Below are 20,555 nucleotides of genomic sequence, written 5' to 3'. Positions count from 1 at the left end.
TCCCTTGTCCGTTAGAAACTAGACTAAGGGTATTCTGTTTATGTACCTGCACAACTGTCCCTCTTTTGCCATCTCAATACTATCCAGCATCGTGGCATCCGTTTGGCCACTGGCACCTTTCACACTATCCCAGTTGAGTCTGTATGCATAAATACAGAAGCTGCCGAACTACCGCTGTCCTACTGTGGTGACTTTCTCCTCAGCAGATCTATGTGCTGTTTGTTTACCATGTGTGGCCTCCTCCTTCAATGACTCCTTTGATTGCTGGTATATGGTGCCTTCCTCATATCTGTTACCTCCTGGAGTTTGGTATTGGCTCTAGTTCTGATAGCTTAACTTCATGCTACTAGTAACTTTTCCAGTGGGTGTAAACCCTTCACCACCTTGGCTTCGTGTGGTGGCCCATGTTCACCATGGCCTTCATTTGCTTCCTAAGGTCACTACCCCAGCCTCACTCTATCACCTTCAGGCTAATGACCTTCACACGGAACTTTGGGATAGTACCTTTTTGTACACTGATGGTTCTCAGACTGACTGTGGTGTCATGTGTGACTTCGTCATTGGTGCCGACGTTTTTCGGTATCGGCTTCTGGAACACTGCTCAGTATTTACAGCAGAGCTGTTCGCCCTGTATCAGGCCACGCAGTACATCTGGTGACACAGGCTTTTCAGTTGCATCGTCTGCTCAGACTATCTCAGCACCCTTCAAAGCCTCTGTGTGCTGTATTCTGTTCATCTCTTAGTGCAATGGGTCCAGCAAAGCTTGTCACTTCCTCACTCTTGATGGAGCCACTGTGATTTTTATGTGGGTCCCTGATCACATTGGTCAGACAGGAAACAAGGCCACTGACGCTGCTGCCAATGTTGCAGTCCTGGTACCGCAGCCTGCTAGTTCGTACATTCCCTCCTATGATCTCTGTGTTGCTTTCTGTCAGCAGATGGTGTGACTTTGGCATCACCACTGGTCCTCCCTTCATGGGAATTAGCTCCGTGAGAGCCTAGGGCTTTAAGCAGGGATTGGTGTTTGTGTTTGTGTTCGTGTTCTGGGATGGGGTCACTCTGGCAGAGTTAATTGGCAGTCAGATAATTGGCAGTGTCTTCTGGCAGGTACTCACTGTGATTTGTAACAACAGTGGTGGAATCTTTGAATGCAGGTTGGGTGATTAGGTCAGGATTTGTTTTGAGGTCACGTGTGGCTGTTTTATTACTCAAAGGTTGGTGTTCTGCAGAAGGGATCTGGGGAAGGATGATGATGGTAAGTTGGAGGTAAGGAATTCCTGGAAGGCAACCAGTGGGTGATAGGTTGGGGGGGGGGGGGGGGGTCAGAATCTGGAAAGATGACAGCCATTGGGAAAGGAGAGTTGGGTTCCAGAGAAAGGAATCTTTATGGTTAGGTCATCTAGGGGTATTCCATGGTTTAGGAAGCATTTGAGAAATAGGATTTGTGACCGAGTTTTAGCCAGGGAAAGGTATACTCTTCTGAACTGGTGTAGAAAGATGGAGCTGGGCTACATTATGCAGGAATGGAGTAAAGGAAATGGGAAAGGCACAGTAATGGACAACATAGATGTTGATGGTTGTGAGAGGAACTGGATGAGAGAAAGGATGCATAACAAAATACTTAAATACCCACACAGAAATGCAAAAACACACACAGATACGTAAAAATGTGCAAAAATGCTTGAAACCATATAACAATACACACAGCTATGTTAGAAATGTACAGTGAAGTGGGAGAAAAGGAACAGGTATGTGGGGGGAGGGGGAGAAGACAGAAGGTAGGTGTGTGTGTGTGTGTGTGTGTGTGTGTGTGTGTGTGTGTGTGTGTGTGTGTGGTGATAAAGGGAGATTAGGTCAAGGATCGCAAGTTCTTGTGGCACAGGCAGGTGTGGGAAATAAAACGTTGAAGTGTGTCAGGATGAGGAATGAATTGGGATCAGCAGGAATAAATATAATTGTAACTATTGGAGGAAAGAATTTGGGGCATCAGACGCTGCATGAATGATAGGTGTGGTCTTGAAGGGTGCATTGGGCATGGGCAATCATTGATCCAGTGTGGCTCGAAAGTAGATTTGATTTTGAAGGCAGTGAATAAACACAGGAAAGCAGATAAAGAATGGACGCTGAAAAGAGTAGTCAAGGAAAACATCACATGGTTGTAGTATGGAAGAAATGCCATTCGGCAAAATCAAATAATGGAAACTCCAGGTAGAAATAGCAACAATGTAGGAGAAGATAGATTGCTACTTACCATAAAGATCACATGGTAAGTTGCAGACAGGTACAATTAAAAGCCACTTACACAAATGCTGTGGCTGAAAGCTGTGTGTCAGTGTCTTTCACGTGTGCCTGTATGCGACTTACAGGATTATCTAAATGGTAATTAGCAGTCTTCTTCTCCTACATTGTTGCTATTCCTACCTGGACTTTTCAAAGTGTTGTTATTCCAACCTGGACTTTCCATTGTTTAAAAATTATAAATATTATTTCATTTACAATTATCAAAAATAATTTGTACACGTACAAAAATAATTTAAATGCTTTGATGGTGACAGGTTGTATAGGGACATTATGTCGGGCTTATGTGACAGAAATGTACCTCTACACTTTTAAGGTATTCCTGCGCACAGATTTTGCTGCTTTGCTAACACAATTTGTGAACCTCCATATTGTTGTTGTTGTTGTTGTTGTTGTTGTTGTTGTTGTGGTCTTCAGTTCTGAGACTGGTTTGATGCAGCTCTCCATGCTAATCTATCCTGTGCAAGCTCCTTCATCTCCCAGTACCTACTGCAACCTACATCCTTCTGAATCTGCTTATTGTATTCATCTCTTGGTCTCCCCCTATGATTTTTACCCTCCACGCTGCCCTCCAATACTAAATTGGTGATCCCTTGATGCCTCAGAACATGTCCTACCAACCGATCCCTTCTTCTGGTCAAGTTGTGCCACAAACTTCTCTTCTCCCCAATCCTATTCAATACCTCCTCATTAGTTACGTGATCCACCCACCTAATCTTCAACATTCTTCTGTAGCATCACATTTCAAAAGCTTCTATTTTCTTCTTGTCCAAACTATGTATTGTCCATGTTTCACTTCCATACATGGCTACACTCCATACAAATACTTTCAGACACTGACACTGACACTTAAATCTATACTCGATGTTAACAAATTCCTCTTCTTCAGAAACGCTTTACTTGCCATTGCCAGTCTACATTTTATATCCTCTCTACTTCGACCATCATCAGTTATTTTGCTCCCCAAATAGCAAAACTCCTTTACTACTTTAAGTGTCTCAATTCCTAATCTAATTCCCTCAGCATCACCCGATTTAATTCGACTACATTCCATTATCCTTGTTTTGCTTTTGTTGATGTTCATCTTATATCCTCCTTTCAAGAAACTGTCCATTCCGTTCAACTGCTCTTCCAAGTCCTTTGCTGTGTCTGACAGAATTACAATGTCATTGGCGAACCTCAGTTTTTATTTCTTCTCCCTGGATTTTAATACCTACTCCAAACTTTTCTTTTGTTTCCTTTACTGGTTGCTGAATGTACAAATTGAATAGTATCGGGGAGAGGCTACACCCTGTCTCACTCCCTTCCCAAACAATGCTGCCCTTTCATGCCCCTCGACTCTTTATAACTGCCATCTGGTTTCTGTACAAATTGTAAATAGCCTTTCACTCCCTGTATTTTACCCCTGCCACCTTTAGAATTTGAAAGAGAATATTCTAATCAACTTTGTCAAAAGCTTTCTCTAAGTCTACAAGTGCTAGAAACGTAGGTTTGCCTTTCCATAACCTTTCTTCTAAGATAAATCGTAAGGTCAGTATTGCCTCACGTGTTCCAACATTTTTACGGAATCCAAACTGATCTTCCCTGAGGTCGGCTTCTACCAGTTTTGCCACTTGTCTGTAAATAATTCGCGTTAGTATTTTGCTGCTGTGACTTATTAAACTGATAGTTCGGTAATTTTCACATCTGTCAACACCTACTTTCTTTGGGATGGAAATTATTATATTCTTCTTGAAATCTGAGGGTATTTCGCCTGTCTTGTACATCTTGCTCACCAGATGGTAGAGTTTTGTCAGGACTGGCTCTCCCAAGGCCGTCAGTAGTTCTAATGGAATATTGTCTGCTCCCGGGGCCTTGTTTTGCCTCAGGTCTTTCAGTGCTCTGTCAAACTCTTCATGCAGTATCGTATCTCCCATTTCATCTTCATCTACATCCTCTTCCATTTCCATAATATTGTCCTCAAGTACATCACCCTTGTATAGACCCTCTATATACTCCTTCCACCTTCCTGGTTTCCCCTCTTTGCCTAGAACTGGGTTTCCATCTGAGCTCTTGATATTCATACAAGTGGTTCTCTTTTCTCCAAAGGTCTCTTTAATTTTCCTGTAGGCTGTATCTATCTTACCCCAGTGAGATAAGCCTCTACATCCTTACATTTGTCCTCTAGCCATGCCTGCTTAGCCATTTTGCACTTCCTGTCGATCTCATTTTTGAGACGTTTGTATTCCTTTTTGCCTGCTTCATTTACTGCATTTTTATATTTTCTCCTTTCATCAATTAAATTCAATATTTCTTCTGTTAACCAAGGGTTTCTACAAGCCCTCATCTTTTTACCTATTTGATCCTCTGCTGCCTTCACTATTGCATCCCTCAAAGCTACCCATTCTTCTTCTACTGTATTTCTTTCACCCATTCCTGTCAATTGTTCCCTTATGCTCTCCCTGAAACTCTGTACAACCTCTGGTTCTTTCAGTTTATCCAGGTCCCATCTCCTTAAATTCCCACCTTTTTGCAGTTTTTTCAGTTTTAATCTACAGCTCATAACCAATAGATTGTAATCAGAGTCCACATCTGCCCCTGGAAATGTCTTACAATTTAAAACCTGGTTCCTAAATCTCTGTCTTACCATTATATAATCTATCTGATACCTTCTATTATCTCCAGGGTTCTTCCATGTATACAACCTTCTTTCATGATTCTTGAACCAAGTGTTAGCTATGATTAAGTTATGCTCTGTGCTACCAGACGGCTTCCTCTTTCATTTCTCTCCCCCAATCCATATTCACCCACTATGTTTCCTTCTCTCCCTTTTCCTACTCTCGAATTCCAGTCACCCATGACTATTAAATTTTCGTCTCCGTTCACTACCTGAATAATTTCTTTTATCTTATCATACATTTCTTCAATTTCTTCGTCATCTGCAGAGCTCCATATATGAAAGCAAAAGGTTGTAAATTTAAAGTTTCACAGTATTTATTTATAAATAATGTACACACAGACAAGTAAAACATTAAGCATAAATAAACCAAAGTAAGTGCCATGGAGGCAGTTGTTACATCAGATACACAAGAAATAATTTGCAACCCATTGATGAGCCACTAAACCAAATCATGAGAGCATGCTATAGTCAGACTGTTTACATATTTTTCTTATTACATATAGGCAATGTGTTCTGTAGTGAGGTGCTCAGTCTGTTGTAGTCTAAGCAACAAATCCTACATTGAACTCTGAAAAATGACTAATTGTATGGAATCAGTACACCTGATGAATAGTGATTTAAATGCCTGGGCGTTTACAAGTTGGGGCAAATGCACAGGATAAATGCCTGGGCAAATGCCCAAAATCCATAAATGCCAGGGCATTTATGCAGTTTAAAGATTAATTGATAAGAAGCACTTATAATTTTGAACTGATAATTTGTATTGTAAAAGGTGTTGGGTAACCAAGCTGAAAAAGTTGTTTGAGAGTCATGGAAGAGTTATTGGACTGTAAATGTAACTATACATTTTAATGAGATCAGTTCTTGGAATAGTACATACTAAAAAAAAAAAAAGAAAAGACAGCAGAACTCAAGTTTAAAAGTAATTCTTGAAATAAAGTGCAGTTCATATTAAGTAGGTAGCCTGTAGGTAGTATTTTTAATTATACTGTACTACTGCAAAAATATTAGAGTAGAAAATAAAATCTAATGATTTCAGCATCTTCGGCATCGATTCTTTGCTAGCAAGTCTCTCATTTTATCTTCACAGCAGTGCAGTCATACAGAAGTAGTCAGTCTCAAAATGTCACTCCATCTAACAATAAAGCTAGCTTTTCTCCTTCTTTCTTTTTTTTTCCCTCCTCTGAAAACAGTTTAATATTTAAGAAACTATTTATTACCAGGAAACATATGTCAGCTGTTTAATACATTCAGTAATAATTTTGTTATCAATAATCATTCTTCAGTAATATTCAGAGATTTGAAATGGATCACAAAGTGTTAAATTACTAAGCAGTGACCTAAGGACAATGTTTTTTAATACTAGCTTATCATTACACAGCTGTTAAACATACACGTACGTGTGTACGTGTGTGTGTGTGTGTGTGTGTGTGTGTGTGTGTGTAAGAGAGGAAGGCGAGGGGGAGAGAGAGAGGTCCTGCCCACTGGACATTTGCCCAGCACATCACTAGTGATGAGGTGATAGCCTTTCATTAGTTTGTCTCTAAATATTCATTGGTGAGGTTGAACTGTTGTGATATCTTTGGTTTTCTCATTGTAAATTGTGATATCTATGGTTTTCTTATTGTAAATTGTGATATCTATGGTTTTCTTATTGTAATTGGTTAATTGTGCACTCCTGGGTGTTCAGCCGAGTTGTTGTTTCCATATTAAGCACACTTTTTTGCCAACCGACCCAGTCACACATTCAGATGCTGTTATGTCAGCACATACCACAGCACCATGAACAGTTATTTTTCAGTGTTTAATAGATTGTAAAAACTATTTCAAGCTCTGAATACTAGCAGAAAAATAGTCCAGTCCTCTCTGTTGTTTATCATGTGCTAGCAACTATACTGAAGTTCAAGAATGACTATTGCAGTCATAAAGTTGGACAGTAAGTGTGAAGTGTGGTATGCTTGGCCAAGTGCTGAGAGTATTGGTGATTTTGGGATTTTTTTGTATTATTTTCTTTGTAAGATATGTAATATTTGCTAAAGGAAACAATGTTTTCAAAATTTAGGATTCCAGTGGTTCAATGGGGCTCATGAAAGCAGGTGTTGCTGAGCAGAAACCAGTTGAAATTCTCCCCGGATTGATGACTGTGAAAATTGCATCTGGAGCTGATCATCTAGTCATGCTTGCTAATGACGGGCATATTTACACATGTGGATGTGGTGAACAAGGACAGTTAGGTCGAGTATCAGAACGTGCTGCAAATCGTAGTTGCAGACAAGGATTAGGTAAGCGTTATGTTGAACAATTATTATACATATGAAATACTGTTTGTTTTTTATCTAAAGATCTAATGAGGAAGACTGTTTTGATGAGTTGAGTGTCTACAGCCTAATGGTTTGATAATGCAAACAATGGGAAATCCAGAATGGAAAAATGACAATGTTATGAGAAGGGCAGACTACTAACCACCATATAGCGGAGATGTTGTGTCACAGACAAGCATAGTAAGCTTTCGGCCAGAAAGCCTTCTTCTGAAATAGACAACCTACGCGCGCACACACACACACACACACACACACACACACACACACACACACACACACACACGTATATGCGTGTGTGCGCGCGCTCTGTTTTTGCATGAATTTGTGTGTGTATGCTGTCTATTTCAGAAAAAGGCCTTCTGGCTGAAAGCTTACATGTTCACTAGTCTTTTTGTTGAACCTATCTGCATCTCAGCATCTCTGCTACATGGTGAGTAGCAATGTATCCTTTTCATAGTATTGTCATAACTAATATTACTATTGATTAGATGTTATAGAGTATAATATGTTTTGGAGAATAAAGATTTAACTTGAGACATACTATCATGGCCCCTTTTTCTGTATCAATTTATATAATGAAAGTGTTTCTTGTAAGGCAAAAAATAATTCTTGTACATTCTGTACATTTTCAAAAATTAAAAATGGGTGTCACATTTTGGATAAACGATACATTTTTTTCCAGAGTGTAGACTGAATTTGAAATTGTAAATATCAGTGCAGCTAGATGACCAAATAGAAGAGCGTCGATTCTCAAGAAATTCTGTATTTATTCTAGTGTAAGATTCCACTGGTGGCTTTGAGCAGTAACATCATACGGTCTCAAAGATTCAACACAATCAAGACATCAAAATGGCGATCAACACTCTCAAAACATCAAAATGGCAATCAACACTCTCAAATGCTTACATGACACTGAAGTGTAACCATGAATTATACAATCATGGAAATTCTTAACAATAAATTATGAACTAATAAGACAGCTGTGCGAAACTAGTTCTGGTTGGGGAGAAACTAATGTGTACTGTAATAACCCCAGAAACACAATGATAGTAAAATACAGGAAACGTGAGAGACGACAGAACTAGCTAAAAATATCAAAATGGGGAATTGACAAATAGAATTAAGCTGTACAGTTAAGTAAACAGAGTGAAACAAAACGAAAAAAATTTAAAAGAAATTGCACTACACACCTAATGAAACATAACTAAAAGTGGAATAGACAACTTGAATTGAGCTATGTAGCTAAAGGTGGGGTGTGTGGGTGGGTGGGGGGGGGGGGGGGGATAAATATGATTGCTGTTCATTTCCCTTGCAGCCATGTAGGCAGCACTCTTAGCTTCCTGCCTAACCTCACCCTCGTAAAATGTGAGATATTCAAAATAGTTTACACCAGTTATAAGACAAACGCAGGTTACATTTCCTTTGTATTGTAAACTCATGATGTCATGACTCAAAGCTGAGAATTGAAATCACCCTCTATAATTGACCCGAAATCCCAGTCTAAGATGATTCATTGTTTTCTCTTGTGAAACATCACTGGTTATCAAACTTTTGTGACAATTATTACTGGTCTAGCAAAATTAGGAATCCCAACTCTTACTGGTAAAAATTAGAGAAACCTATTTTTTGTTCTATTTTGTGTTGTGTATCAAGTTAAGAATGGATTAGATTTTCCTCCTGTGTGAAATGTTACAGAGTTGTATCATTGTTATGATTATTGTTGTGTCTCTCATTTTAGGGCATTTATTGGTACCTGCACCAGTGCCTATTAATCCCAGGTCGAAACTTGGCTTTGAAGATATCTGGGCTGGAACTTGGTGTACATATGCCAAAGCTCAGAACCATATTTATGTATTTGGACTAAATAACTACAGCCAGTTAGGTTAGTAGCTATTATTGTTGCATTTCAACTCATAGGAATGTGTGTGTTTTTGCTGATAAGCCAATAGTATTTTTAATGAGATAATATGGTAACATTTAGCCCTAGATTTTAAAGTTTTAAATGCAAGGTTAAATCTGTTTTGTTATTTCTTATTGAATGCAAAGGAAAAACATATTTTAACCTGTGGTCAGTATCACGAGCAGGCGATTAATCAAAATTACGATTATTCGAAGAGATTGTGGTTTTGGTGTGGAAATACTCAAATGTTTATAAGAAAGCAATCAAGATTAAACTTCAGTCAAATAAAGATTAAAAAGTGCTGCTGCTAGCCAGACAGTGGGAGACATACAGATTAAAAATTGACAGTGGTAGCTTGTGGAACAACACACTTCATTTGTCTATCTATAGAGGAGAAAGTATTGAAGCAATTAACAGTGCATTGGGGTTAAGCTGGATCTGGCTTGACCTGATTTGTGATTCCTCTTTGTTGCATTGGCATCATTTTTACCTTCCTTCTCCCTTGATTTGAGGCGTGAAAAGCCCTTCTTTTCAACACCTATACTAATTACAGGTTTTTCCATTTTTCCCTCTTGCTTAATGAAGAAATTGAAAATTCCGTAAAGCTAATGGTCCAACAATTTTCTTATGTTTGAGTTTGTTGCACTCACTCTGTTTGTCCTTGTTTTGACATGTAGTAAGTAGACTATTTTTATCACTACCATTCACACTGTTGTTAGTGTTTAACATAAAAGTAAATGTGGGTGTGTGTCTTGGACTTTGCTGTGAAGACACTGCAGTACACTAAAGGTTACTGTCACAGGAAAGAAACTTTAACTGCAGATTTTGTAACAGTTTTACTTATGGGAAAGATATGAAGTGTTCGGAGTGGATATGTATTACAAAATCATCTGCAGTTAAAGTTTCTTTCCTGTGGCAGTTTCTTTCCTGTGGCGGTTTCTTTCCTGTGGCGGTTTCTTTCCTGTGGCGGTTTCTTTCCTGTGGCGGTTTCTTTCCTGTGGCGGTTTCTTTCCTGTGGCGGTTTCTTTCCTGTGGCGGTTTCTTTCCTGTGGCGGTTTCTTTCCTGTGGCGGTTTCTTTCCTGTGGCGGTTTCTTTCCTGTGGCGGTTTCTTTCCTGTGGCGGTTTCTTTCCTGTGGCGGTTTCTTTCCTGTGGCGGTTTCTTTGCTGTGGCGGTTTCTTTGCTGTGGCGGTTTCTTTGCTGTGGCGGTTTCTTTGCTGTGGCGGTTTCTTTGCTGTGGCGGTTTCTTTGCTGTGGCGGTTTCTTTGCTGTGGCGGTTTCTTTGCTGTGGCGGTTTCTTTGCTGTGGCGGTTTCTTTGCTGTGGCGGTTTCTTTGCTGTGGCGGTTTCTTTGCTGTGGCGGTTTCTTTGCTGTGGCGGTTTCTTTGCTGTGGCGGTTTCTTTGCTGTGGCGGTTTCTTTGCTGTGGCGGTTTCTTTGCTGTGGCGGTTTGAGACTGTAACCTTTAGTGTACTGCAGTGTCTTTACAGTGCACTCCAAGACAGTATTTTCTGTGTTTTTGTGTTGCACGCAAATAATCTACTACATTGTTTGATTAATCTATGTAACATTTTCCTTTAACAGTTTCCATGTTGACACTGGTCAAGTAGGCAGTATTTCTTTGTATTATTTATGGGATCAGAGAAATTTCCATCTAATAACGCATTATCCATATTATGATTCGGACTGTTGTTGTATACACTTCACTCGTTCTACTTTGCAGTAACTACTTCAGTCCCAGCCTGTTTTGTATTGTATCTCTCCTGCTGTAAATTTGCACACCATCTTACATATTGCTGCATGTTCTATAAGAAGTGTTACTCATATCCCTTCCTCATTGTCAGTAAATTTGATGGCAACAGCAGGTCATTGTGGGTGCTTGTGAATGCCTTCCCCACTGTCACTGTGTAGCTTGCTAATACTATCCACCTTCAATCCAATACATGATTCAAATTACTTTTTGAATTTAATGGTACAGCCAGCGTGATTATTTCAAATTTATATACAGGTACTTACGTGGTGCAGTTGAAATCTTGCAGTCCAAACGGAAGTTTTTTACTCTGTCTGAGAGAGTTTGGTTAATGTATATGTTAACAATAAAAAACTACACATCTTCCCTGTAGTATTTGTGGAAATACTGACTAGATGAAATCTTCTTAAATGTTGATTAGACGCCAACATCTTCTAAACCAGTATTCGACAACTTGGACTTACAATCAGACATTATTACACATTGTAATGTAATTATTTTATTGTCAAAAATTGATCATTTTCATTATTTTATTACACATTGACTGTACATCAGACTAGAGATTATCATGCTTCTTTGTTTGATATCCATTTGAGCTTATGACATTCAACCAGTTAAACAAAATGCTATTACAAAAAGATTCAGTATATGTTGACATTACTGCTATATGTTATATTAGTCGTTGGTATTCCTTGGAGCCGCACATGGCACTTCGCTCTTTGCTGCACTTGCAAGATGTCGATATAAGTAGGGACCAAAAAAATTCGCATTTTGCAGATAATGCAAAATAAATGCGAATTTTGCCTCAAAATGTGAAATTAATTAATAGACGCTATTTCATAGCAAATTGTATCCGGATGAACTATTTTATGATAGAGTTCGAAATCGCTTTATTTTCTGCATATAAATCTGGAAAATGTAACCACTTCTCAGATATTGGTATTGTACATTATCTGATGAAACCCAGTTTGGAAAGATAGTGCATAAGAGCCTGTTTGCAAAATAAAAAGTGTATGAATGCAAAATTGTATCAATGCACTCAATAATCTGAGGCTGTGCAGTTGCGGGCAGTTGAATTGTCTATCTAAAACAAATGCCACATAATGTAATGCTGTTGGACCTAGCATTTTATAACGAAGAAATGCCTACACTTGTTTGTTAGCAAAATATGGTATAATGTGGACACTGATTCCTGTGACAGTGTCCGTTCTGCTGTAGGCTGCTGCCCTTCGAAAGAGGGAGGAGGGGGGTGGCGGGCTTGTTTTGCCACACTGCTCCTCTCCCCCACTTGCAGTCAAAGTTATAGTTTGTTTACACTTGTAACCATCAGCTACTATAGCCTAAAGTGCCCGCACTCTGCACTATAGTGATTGGAAAACAAAATCTGTAACATTTTTCGTCTGCTCCAAAATTCCTTCCCTAACATTATGATACAGTTACCGTACATTCGGTTATACTTCTACGCTAGGTGCTTTGTCAGTTTTGTCTGTAGCGTTATCAAGCATGGGTTGTATGATTATGAATTCCTATGAAAGGTATAATCAAAAGTCTGCCGAATTTGTGACCAGCGAATTGGGTGGCAAAAGACAAATAACGTCTAGACACCCCTTAAATTGGCAACACATTCACTTCACCGGCTGGAAAGTGCTGCTGCTTTTCAATAGAACAGTCAGTTTTGAAAGCTTAAATACAGACAAACAATGGCCATTTCAGAAGAAAATGGTGTCGAAGTTCTTGCAAAATCTAACCTTCAAGTCGAAAAGTTTCCACTCAGCTATTTAATCGTCAGTTCTGAAGAACTAAGGCTTTGTTTGTCTAATCATTTACGAACAAAAAAATAGATGTGAATTTTGACAAAAATAGATAGCCTACGAATTTTGTAGAAAATAGATGATGCAAAAAATAGTTGCTACACTTTCTGGTCCCTAGATAACAGGAAGGGTTCATGTCCTGGAATTATTGCGTGTGGATAGAGGAAGGATAGCACCTGTCAGAAGAAATAAAGGAAAAGAAAGAACCATAATCCAATTAAAATTACTTGATAGTTGACACGTCATGCGTTGGAGCTGGTTTCTTCCAGTCAGTGCGTTTGTCACTCCTGAACTGTTCGCCATTGCCATAGTGCCACAACTACTAATCAGTTCACTTCCAATTCCTTGTCTGGCTTTGTTTCTTAATATGTTTGGATCCTGAATGTTAGGTATGGCCCTTTTATTTCATATTTCAACCAAAATTAAGTATCCCCCCCTCCACACACACACAATACTAATGAAATTAACACATGGATATACAGTTATTGTAGTCACAGAGAATGGCTTACATTAGATAAGCTCCACACGACATTGTAAATGTAAGAACTTAACCCAGATTGCTACAGTTGCATAGTGGTTATCACATAAACCTGATGTATAGAAAGTTGTAAGTTTGAATCTCGTTGAACGCACCATCATCATCATGTGTGATGAAATACTGCTGAATGGTTGGTAATGTGGCAGCTTGTGTAGCAGCATGAACATAGTTTCAGGTAACCAATGATGATGAGAAAATACACTTTGCTTTGAGTACTGGAATTAAAATATTTCTGTCTTGAGCTTGCTCGTAGAGGTTAGCTATAATGGCCATGAACAAAGCGATCGTTATTGCAGTTGTGCTGTGGATTGTTGACCGTTTTCTCAGATACATGCATTGCACATCATGAGGTTGTGGTTAGGTTAGGGCACGAGTTCAAATACAGGGCTACAAAACAAGTTGTCTACTACAGTTCAGTCATTCGTCACTTAAAATCAACTGTTGACAGACCATTAAGCATTTCCATAATACCTTGCAGTGGCCGCTTCCAACATTGCTCTTCATTACACATTAACAGCATTTGTGAAGTAATCTGCTGTGTTAGTGTGTTGCCAATAACCCAGCAGTAGCCAGCAGTCGATGTGACAACAGTGTAGTGGCAAGTGACAGACATGTACTATAAAGTAATTTTAATCAGACTATAGGAGCTTAGGGACCTAAGAAAGACAGACCCCAAAGACTGGTACCTTTCAGTCCCCCACCCCAAACTGCCCTCCTAGTACATTTACCTAGCTTGATTTCTGGAGAGGAACAGGAGAAAAAAAAACTATGGTTTTAAGATTGTACACCCAATTTACCAAAGGATGCAGAGAATCTGTAGAATGGGAATGATTTCTACTTAACTAAGGACAACTACCCTCCCTAAAAAATAAGCGGCTGTGTCGGTATTAGGCCCAAGTATTGCGTTCTTTTCGACCTCTTAGTACTTCTATTGGGAAGACTTTTGTGGTAGTGTGTGGTAGGTCATTCAATGTCTTTCCAAATTCTACTATTAGTTCCATCCACTTTGAATGCCTGTTCACACAGAAGGTTTGGCATAAGCTGCCTAGCACTTGCTTGATATTTTCAGAGGAATTGCTTTGCTGAGTGTACCTAGAAATAAAAATATAATGTACTTCTTCCCATATTTAGAAATTCTTCGAACTTTTTGGCCATGAACTGTGTTCTGTTGTCAGACAATAGGTTCTTAGAAGGTACACACAATTTCCATGCAAAACATTTCATTCTTCCAAAAGTAATATTTTAATAGAGAGAAACAAAGCAACAAGATATCAACACCATGGGAGGAAAATTATACGTAATTCACCGTACGTCCCATGTGCCTCTTATCTCTCTCTCTCTCTCTCTCTCTCTCTCTCTCTCTCTCTCTCACCCCACCTCCCCCACTCCAACTGCAATCAACTGCCTGCCCCAGTGGTCAGCAAGCTACTCCAAGGAACTACAACCAAAGACTCCACTAACATGCGACCATAATGCCACCCGGTGACTAGAGAGGCAGATTGTGCCAGTAGCCAAAGATGTAAAACTTAGAACGAGCAGACACGTCACAACTAGAAATGGTCCCTTGTACAATGCATAGAATTTGCTTATGGTTTTCTCACTTTTAATACTTTTTGTATGATTTTTGACAAAAACTGTCTCCTTTGTAGCATTGTATTGGAGTATGTATCTTCCACCTTTTCTTCCTTTCCTCTGCCTTCCTTATTAGCTACTCATTAATATTATTATATGACACTGGATTAATATGGGCGTTCTCTTCTAGCCTTCAACCCACCTTAGAATTTGTTTGCATTCTTTTCGACCTCCTAGTACTTCTACTGGGAAGACTTTAGTGATAGTTTGTGGTAGGTCATTCAATGTCTTTTCACGTTCTACTATTAGTCTCATCCACCTTGTGAATGTCTTTTCACACAGAATGTTTGGCATAAACTGCCTAGCACTTGCTTGATACTTTCAGAGGAATTACTTTGCTGAGTGTACCTAGAAATAAAAATATAATGTACTTCTTCCCATGCTAGAAATTCTTCGAATTTTTTGCTATGATCTGTGTTCTGTTGTCAGGCAATAGGTTCTTAGAAGGGACACACAGTTTCCATGCAAAACATTACGTTCTTCCAAAAGTGATATTTTAATAGAGAGAAATAAAACAACAAGATATCGATACCATGGGAGGAACATTATACGTAATTCAGTGATGTCAGTGAATCATTACATTTTCAATCAACAATACCATAAACCATCTGCTTAAAGTAATTATATTAATCATAGTGCAGGTACAAGATTTCGATGGTGTGGTTAAAACAAAGTGGAAGAGAACAATGTGCACACCTCACTAAAGCCACATCTTTAAATTCGAAATCACTTTTGACATTCAAGCAGTACAATATAAAAATCCACACTAATTACATTTTCAAATGATAACGATATGCCAGCGTCATGACCTGCCTTTTGCCAAGGATATTTCAACATACATCTATACGTTGGTGTAGTAAATTTACTGTAAATCATAGAGTGAAGTTTGATGATGAAATGTCATATATCTTCATTTGTGGTTTGGCAGATTGAAGTCTTACAAAATCAGTAATCCTTCTGATACAGAGCTTTTATTGCCAAAAGAAGTAAACATTAAGGGGTTGGCAATATTTTGTTGTGTTCGGTGACAATATCTTCAGTGTAACAGGGTCCTTTCCCGTGTTACTTGTTAGCAAAGGGCTAAAGTTGGAAGACATTTCCTGTTTTCTTTATTCGTTTTTCTTCTTTTGGTTGCCTCCATGTGGATGGGCAGGTTGTTTAAAATTCCTTCGAAATATTTGGGCCGAAAGTGCCTTGTGACTCTTGAAAATAGATGTACAACTTGTTTGCTATCTTGCCTGCCATTGATAAAGCCACACAAATTGGGTAGCTGTGTGAGTAGAGCTATGGACAGACTGAAACACATTATACCCGGATCAGAATAAAAAAGTGATTGACATCTAGGAACAGGTAACAGCTGCTGTAGCCAGTTGCTGATGATGCTCACAGTTGGTAAAATAAACAGTTGTGGTCTGTTTTGTCGTTTGCTTTGTTTCTCTTTGTGGTGAATTTGTTTTGCCCTACAGAATGTCTGAAGCACAGGCACTGATGACCACGATGTGAACGCCCAACAAACCGACATCATCATCAATGCCTGAAGCTTGTAGTGGAAGTGCGCAAAAAAGTGTGACTGCTAAACAGAAAGTTCAGCATTCTACTTACATTTTGCTTAGTCAGACACATGAGTTTGTGTGTTCAGGGCAGGAATATTTTGAGGAGGAGAGACAGTGGTACAACTCTACTGCCTCCAACAAAGGTAGTCAAAAGAACTGCAGACACCTTGAAGATACTGTCAACAAAATGCACACAAATGCCTGTCATTCCATAAGAAAAGACTGGACAGATGATAGAATACAGAGAAGCTCTTCTGTTCCAGTGGGAAAGGGCGCACAAATTATTGTCTTGTGTGCTGGAACTGCATCTGGTTTTGTACATAAGTCTTCTCATTTACAAATAAAGATCACAAATGACTACCATGAGGAGATAAACACGATAGGCTATCTGTCATTGTAAAGGATAGTTTTCCATAGCATTCAGTTATTAAAAATAGAGCTGCAATGGGAAAAAAAACCACCAGTATTGTTGAGTGGTTGAAACGCCACAGCATGAAAATTCAGGACAATTTATGTAAGGTGGAGTTCATGAAAATCGTGAAGAAAAATAAGCCGCAGTTCCAACAGTATGTTGTGAACGAGGCATCTAAAGAACATGGCCACTAAGTTCTTAGAATCCCACCATACCACTGCCACTTTAACACCATCGAAGTGATTTGGGCACAGACAGGGTGTATACGACCCGGGAGATCCGGTAAAAACCCGGGAATTTTTTCATCCAGGAGAAAACCGGGAAAATCCCAGGAATTTTTTAGAATTCTGGGAATTTTTCATAGTTTTAATTTTCTGATAATTTTTTGTAATTTTGACATAAGAACCGATACTCTATATTACTGTATCTCACTACTGCAGAATAATATTAAACCATAAAACGTAAATTACAAAGGAAATGCGCCCTATACAGCTACGACGCAGTGCTCATGCAAGCGTCTGCCAACAGCAAAATGTGTCAAATGTTTTAGGAATGCTAAGCAGTGCTTCATAACAACAAATTGCCTCCGATGAGTGTGAAGTCACAACTGTTTACATTAGATTCATTTTAGCATTTACGAGCAGGCTCATGCGCGTGCGCAGTTGAGTCGCATTTGAGTAGTAGATTTTCCCGCTTCTGGTTACAGGAGTGTGGTTGTTAGCTGTGCAAGCAGTCGCAGCAAGCAACTAGATGCTACCGGGAAAAGGGGGCGTCAAATTCATATTCTTCAGGGGGGGAAAAACTTGTTTCGTAAAGCGCCTAGCATCCAGCGCACAATGGTCTATCGATTATTCGTATGATTTTGAAACGTATCCCTGTTGGTTTTTGAACATTTTTAAACACATTTTAAGTTGATTTCTGAATGAATCATAAGTTGATTTTTGAATGCGTGCATAGTGTACGTGATGTCTCTGTCAGGAGAATACTCATCGCATCTAGAAATAAACTTTCCGCAGACAGAAGGGGACGGGGCTACACGAGCTGAGCGGAGTAAAGCCGAACAGATGAATGCCAATTGCTGTCTGATTATGGGGTTGATTGGGTTTGCGAATGATGAGCGTTGTTATAATTCCTAGCAAAATCCATAGATTCAGACTTCCAGAATGGAAATAAATGACTAACAGGAATAACAGGCAAGAAAGATTATGTATTATCTTCTCGGTGTACCCAAGAAAATGAAATTTTGACAAAATTTTTGGCCAGATCGCTACACCAGTAAGGACCAGTTGTACAGTCTCCGGCTAGCAGCCACTTAAGTTCTTTTCTGGAAGTAACATGGAAAATGTTTTGTACGAACGCATAATAACGCCTAACCGGAAAATAATAGGGGGATAGCTAAATCCGTGATTCCGGTAGGGTTAGTGAAGTTAATCGGCGAACAAATTTTGACAATGGCAGGAACAGCTATAGAATTGGTGGTGATTGTTTGTTAGAACGAGGGCGGAGAAGAAATGGGGACATCACACAAATTATGGGAGAATAAGACGATTCAAAATTTATACAAAAATTTTGTACTACTACTTTTCGATCACATGCTTGAGGAACTGGTGCGTATGAATGAAATGTGAAACTATTTCCTAACATACAGTGTTTTTGCTTGTAATAGGCCTAACAGGCATTTGATATTGGTACTCCGTGAATTATATTTTGTCGTGTTATAAAAATGACCATTTGTGCCAAAATAGTCTCGTTTATTTGGTGTGTGTTACAAAATTGCTGCAATATTAGAAAGGCCTATTTTGTTTTATCTAGCAGATAGTGACAAAATAGTCGTAATCAGTTCGGGAAACCACACCAGTCTTGGGTATTATTTGTATTAACAGCTTTTTCTCTATTAGATAACGACATTTAGATTTTTCATGTAGCAAAACGTTTGACGAACTTTGATGAGGTAATAGATTCTTTTGCAGAAAGGAAAGCACGCCATGTAAAGCTGTAGCAAGATTAGAGAAAGAAAAATTAAATGCTAGGATTGAAGAAATGTGTACTTTCTTGCTTGTCTCTTTCTTTATTGGTTTTATGTATCATATATTTAATTTTGTCACACAAAACAGCAAGTTATTAAGTAACAGGCAATAAAGAGTGCAAATTTTCTGAAGAGTTCTTGTTCTCCCGATTAGAAATAATCCCATCCGCTATTAATTGTGAGACTTTTTTTTTTTTTTAAAGACGGGCAGGCTGTCAAACTGGCCGACTTGGAGCAGACGGGGCACCACAGGGCATTTCAATTTCCACTGTCTTGAATATAGTTTGATGGTGTCCATTACAAAATATACACCTTTCAGTTCCACAGAGCGAAATACAGTGATGTGCGATAGAAGAAGGCTGTATGAAGAGGCTTGGCACTGCACTTTGGCACACTTCAGACCAAATAACATGTCTTACATTTCCTCGAACACACATGTTTTTTGTTTCAGACTTTTCAGAAAGATGTGCACTACAAGACAATCATATTTTTGAAAATTCGATTTTTTTATTTATTTTTTAATTTTTTTTATTTTTAGTATTGACCTGTTTAGCGAATATTGTAGATCTGGGGCTGATGCGCAGAGCAGTCTGTTATAGTGGGTAGTCTCCACATGACCTGTGTTTACATTTAGTGATTTTGCTGTTTCCCCTTCGTTTACTCTGACGTCAAATGAAAACAAGACGGATATCTGTGGCTGGGAGCTATAAAGTGAATTAAAATACTGTCACATAATTACAGAAGGCTAAAATATGTTATTAGTTTCAGATTTTATTTTATTTCCACCTTTCTGACAGCCAAGCATTAATCGCCTTGCAGAGCAATTAAGTTATTTTTGTCTGTTTGCTAAAGAAATTTGACTTTTATTAACCTTTTCCGCAGAGGCAGTCAATGTATTTGAAATGAAATGTTTAATTCCACAGTACCTAGTTTCAAATGCTCGCTGCATTTGAAGTGCACGCTTTCAGCTTCTAGCACGTATGGCATTATACCATAACAAAGAACCAAACCTGATATGATACAGTACTTCTGCACCAATTAAATTTACATCCCGAAAACCACATTGAAAAGCTTAATATCTGATCGAGGTCTACTTCATTGGGAATCTGGACATTCGAATGTGCACTTAAAGTATGCATTTTAAATGTGCACATTTTAGTTGTTGTTGTGGTCTTCAGTCCTGAGACTGGTTTGATGCAGCTCTCCATGCTACTCTATCCTGTGCAAGCTTCTTCATCTCCCAGCATCTACTGCAACCTACATCCTTCTGAATCTGCTTAGTGTATTCATCTCTTGGTCTCCCTCTACGATTTTTACCCTCCACACTGCCCTCCAATGCTAAATTTGTGATCCCTTGATGCCTCAAAACATGTCCTACCAACCGATCCCTTCTTCTAGTCAAGTTGTGCCACAAACTTCTCTTCTCCCCAATCCTATTCAATACTTCCTCATTAGTTACGTGATCTACCCACCTTATCTTCAGCATTCTTCTGTAGCACCACATTTCGAAAGCTTCTATTCTCTTCTTGTCCAAACTAGTTATCGTCCATGTTTCACTTCCATACATGGCTACACTCCATACAAATACTTTCAGAAATGACTTCCTGACACTTAAATCTATACTCGATGTTAACAAATTCCTCTTCTTGATATACGCT

At 38.9% G+C, this 20,555-nt stretch overlaps 1 protein-coding gene across 5 annotated transcripts in view; it reads left to right on the top strand.

The window, feature by feature from the left end:
* Positions 1-20,555, top strand: part of LOC126162890 (regulator of chromosome condensation) — a 117,382-nt gene that overhangs the window by 73,560 nt on the left and 23,267 nt on the right. For all 5 annotated transcript variants that reach the window (XM_049919690.1, XM_049919691.1, XM_049919692.1 and 2 more), the window contains exons 5-6: positions 7,020-7,239; positions 9,017-9,160. In XM_049919690.1, coding sequence (XP_049775647.1) covers positions 7,020-7,239; positions 9,017-9,160 — 364 coding nt within the window. The remainder of the gene's footprint in view (positions 1-7,019; positions 7,240-9,016; positions 9,161-20,555) is intronic.

The sequence above is a fragment of the Schistocerca cancellata genome, chromosome 2, assembly GCF_023864275.1.
Source record: "Schistocerca cancellata isolate TAMUIC-IGC-003103 chromosome 2, iqSchCanc2.1, whole genome shotgun sequence".
Taxonomy (NCBI): Eukaryota; Metazoa; Arthropoda; class Insecta; order Orthoptera; family Acrididae; genus Schistocerca; species Schistocerca cancellata.
This window is presented reverse-complemented; position numbering and strand designations above follow the sequence as displayed.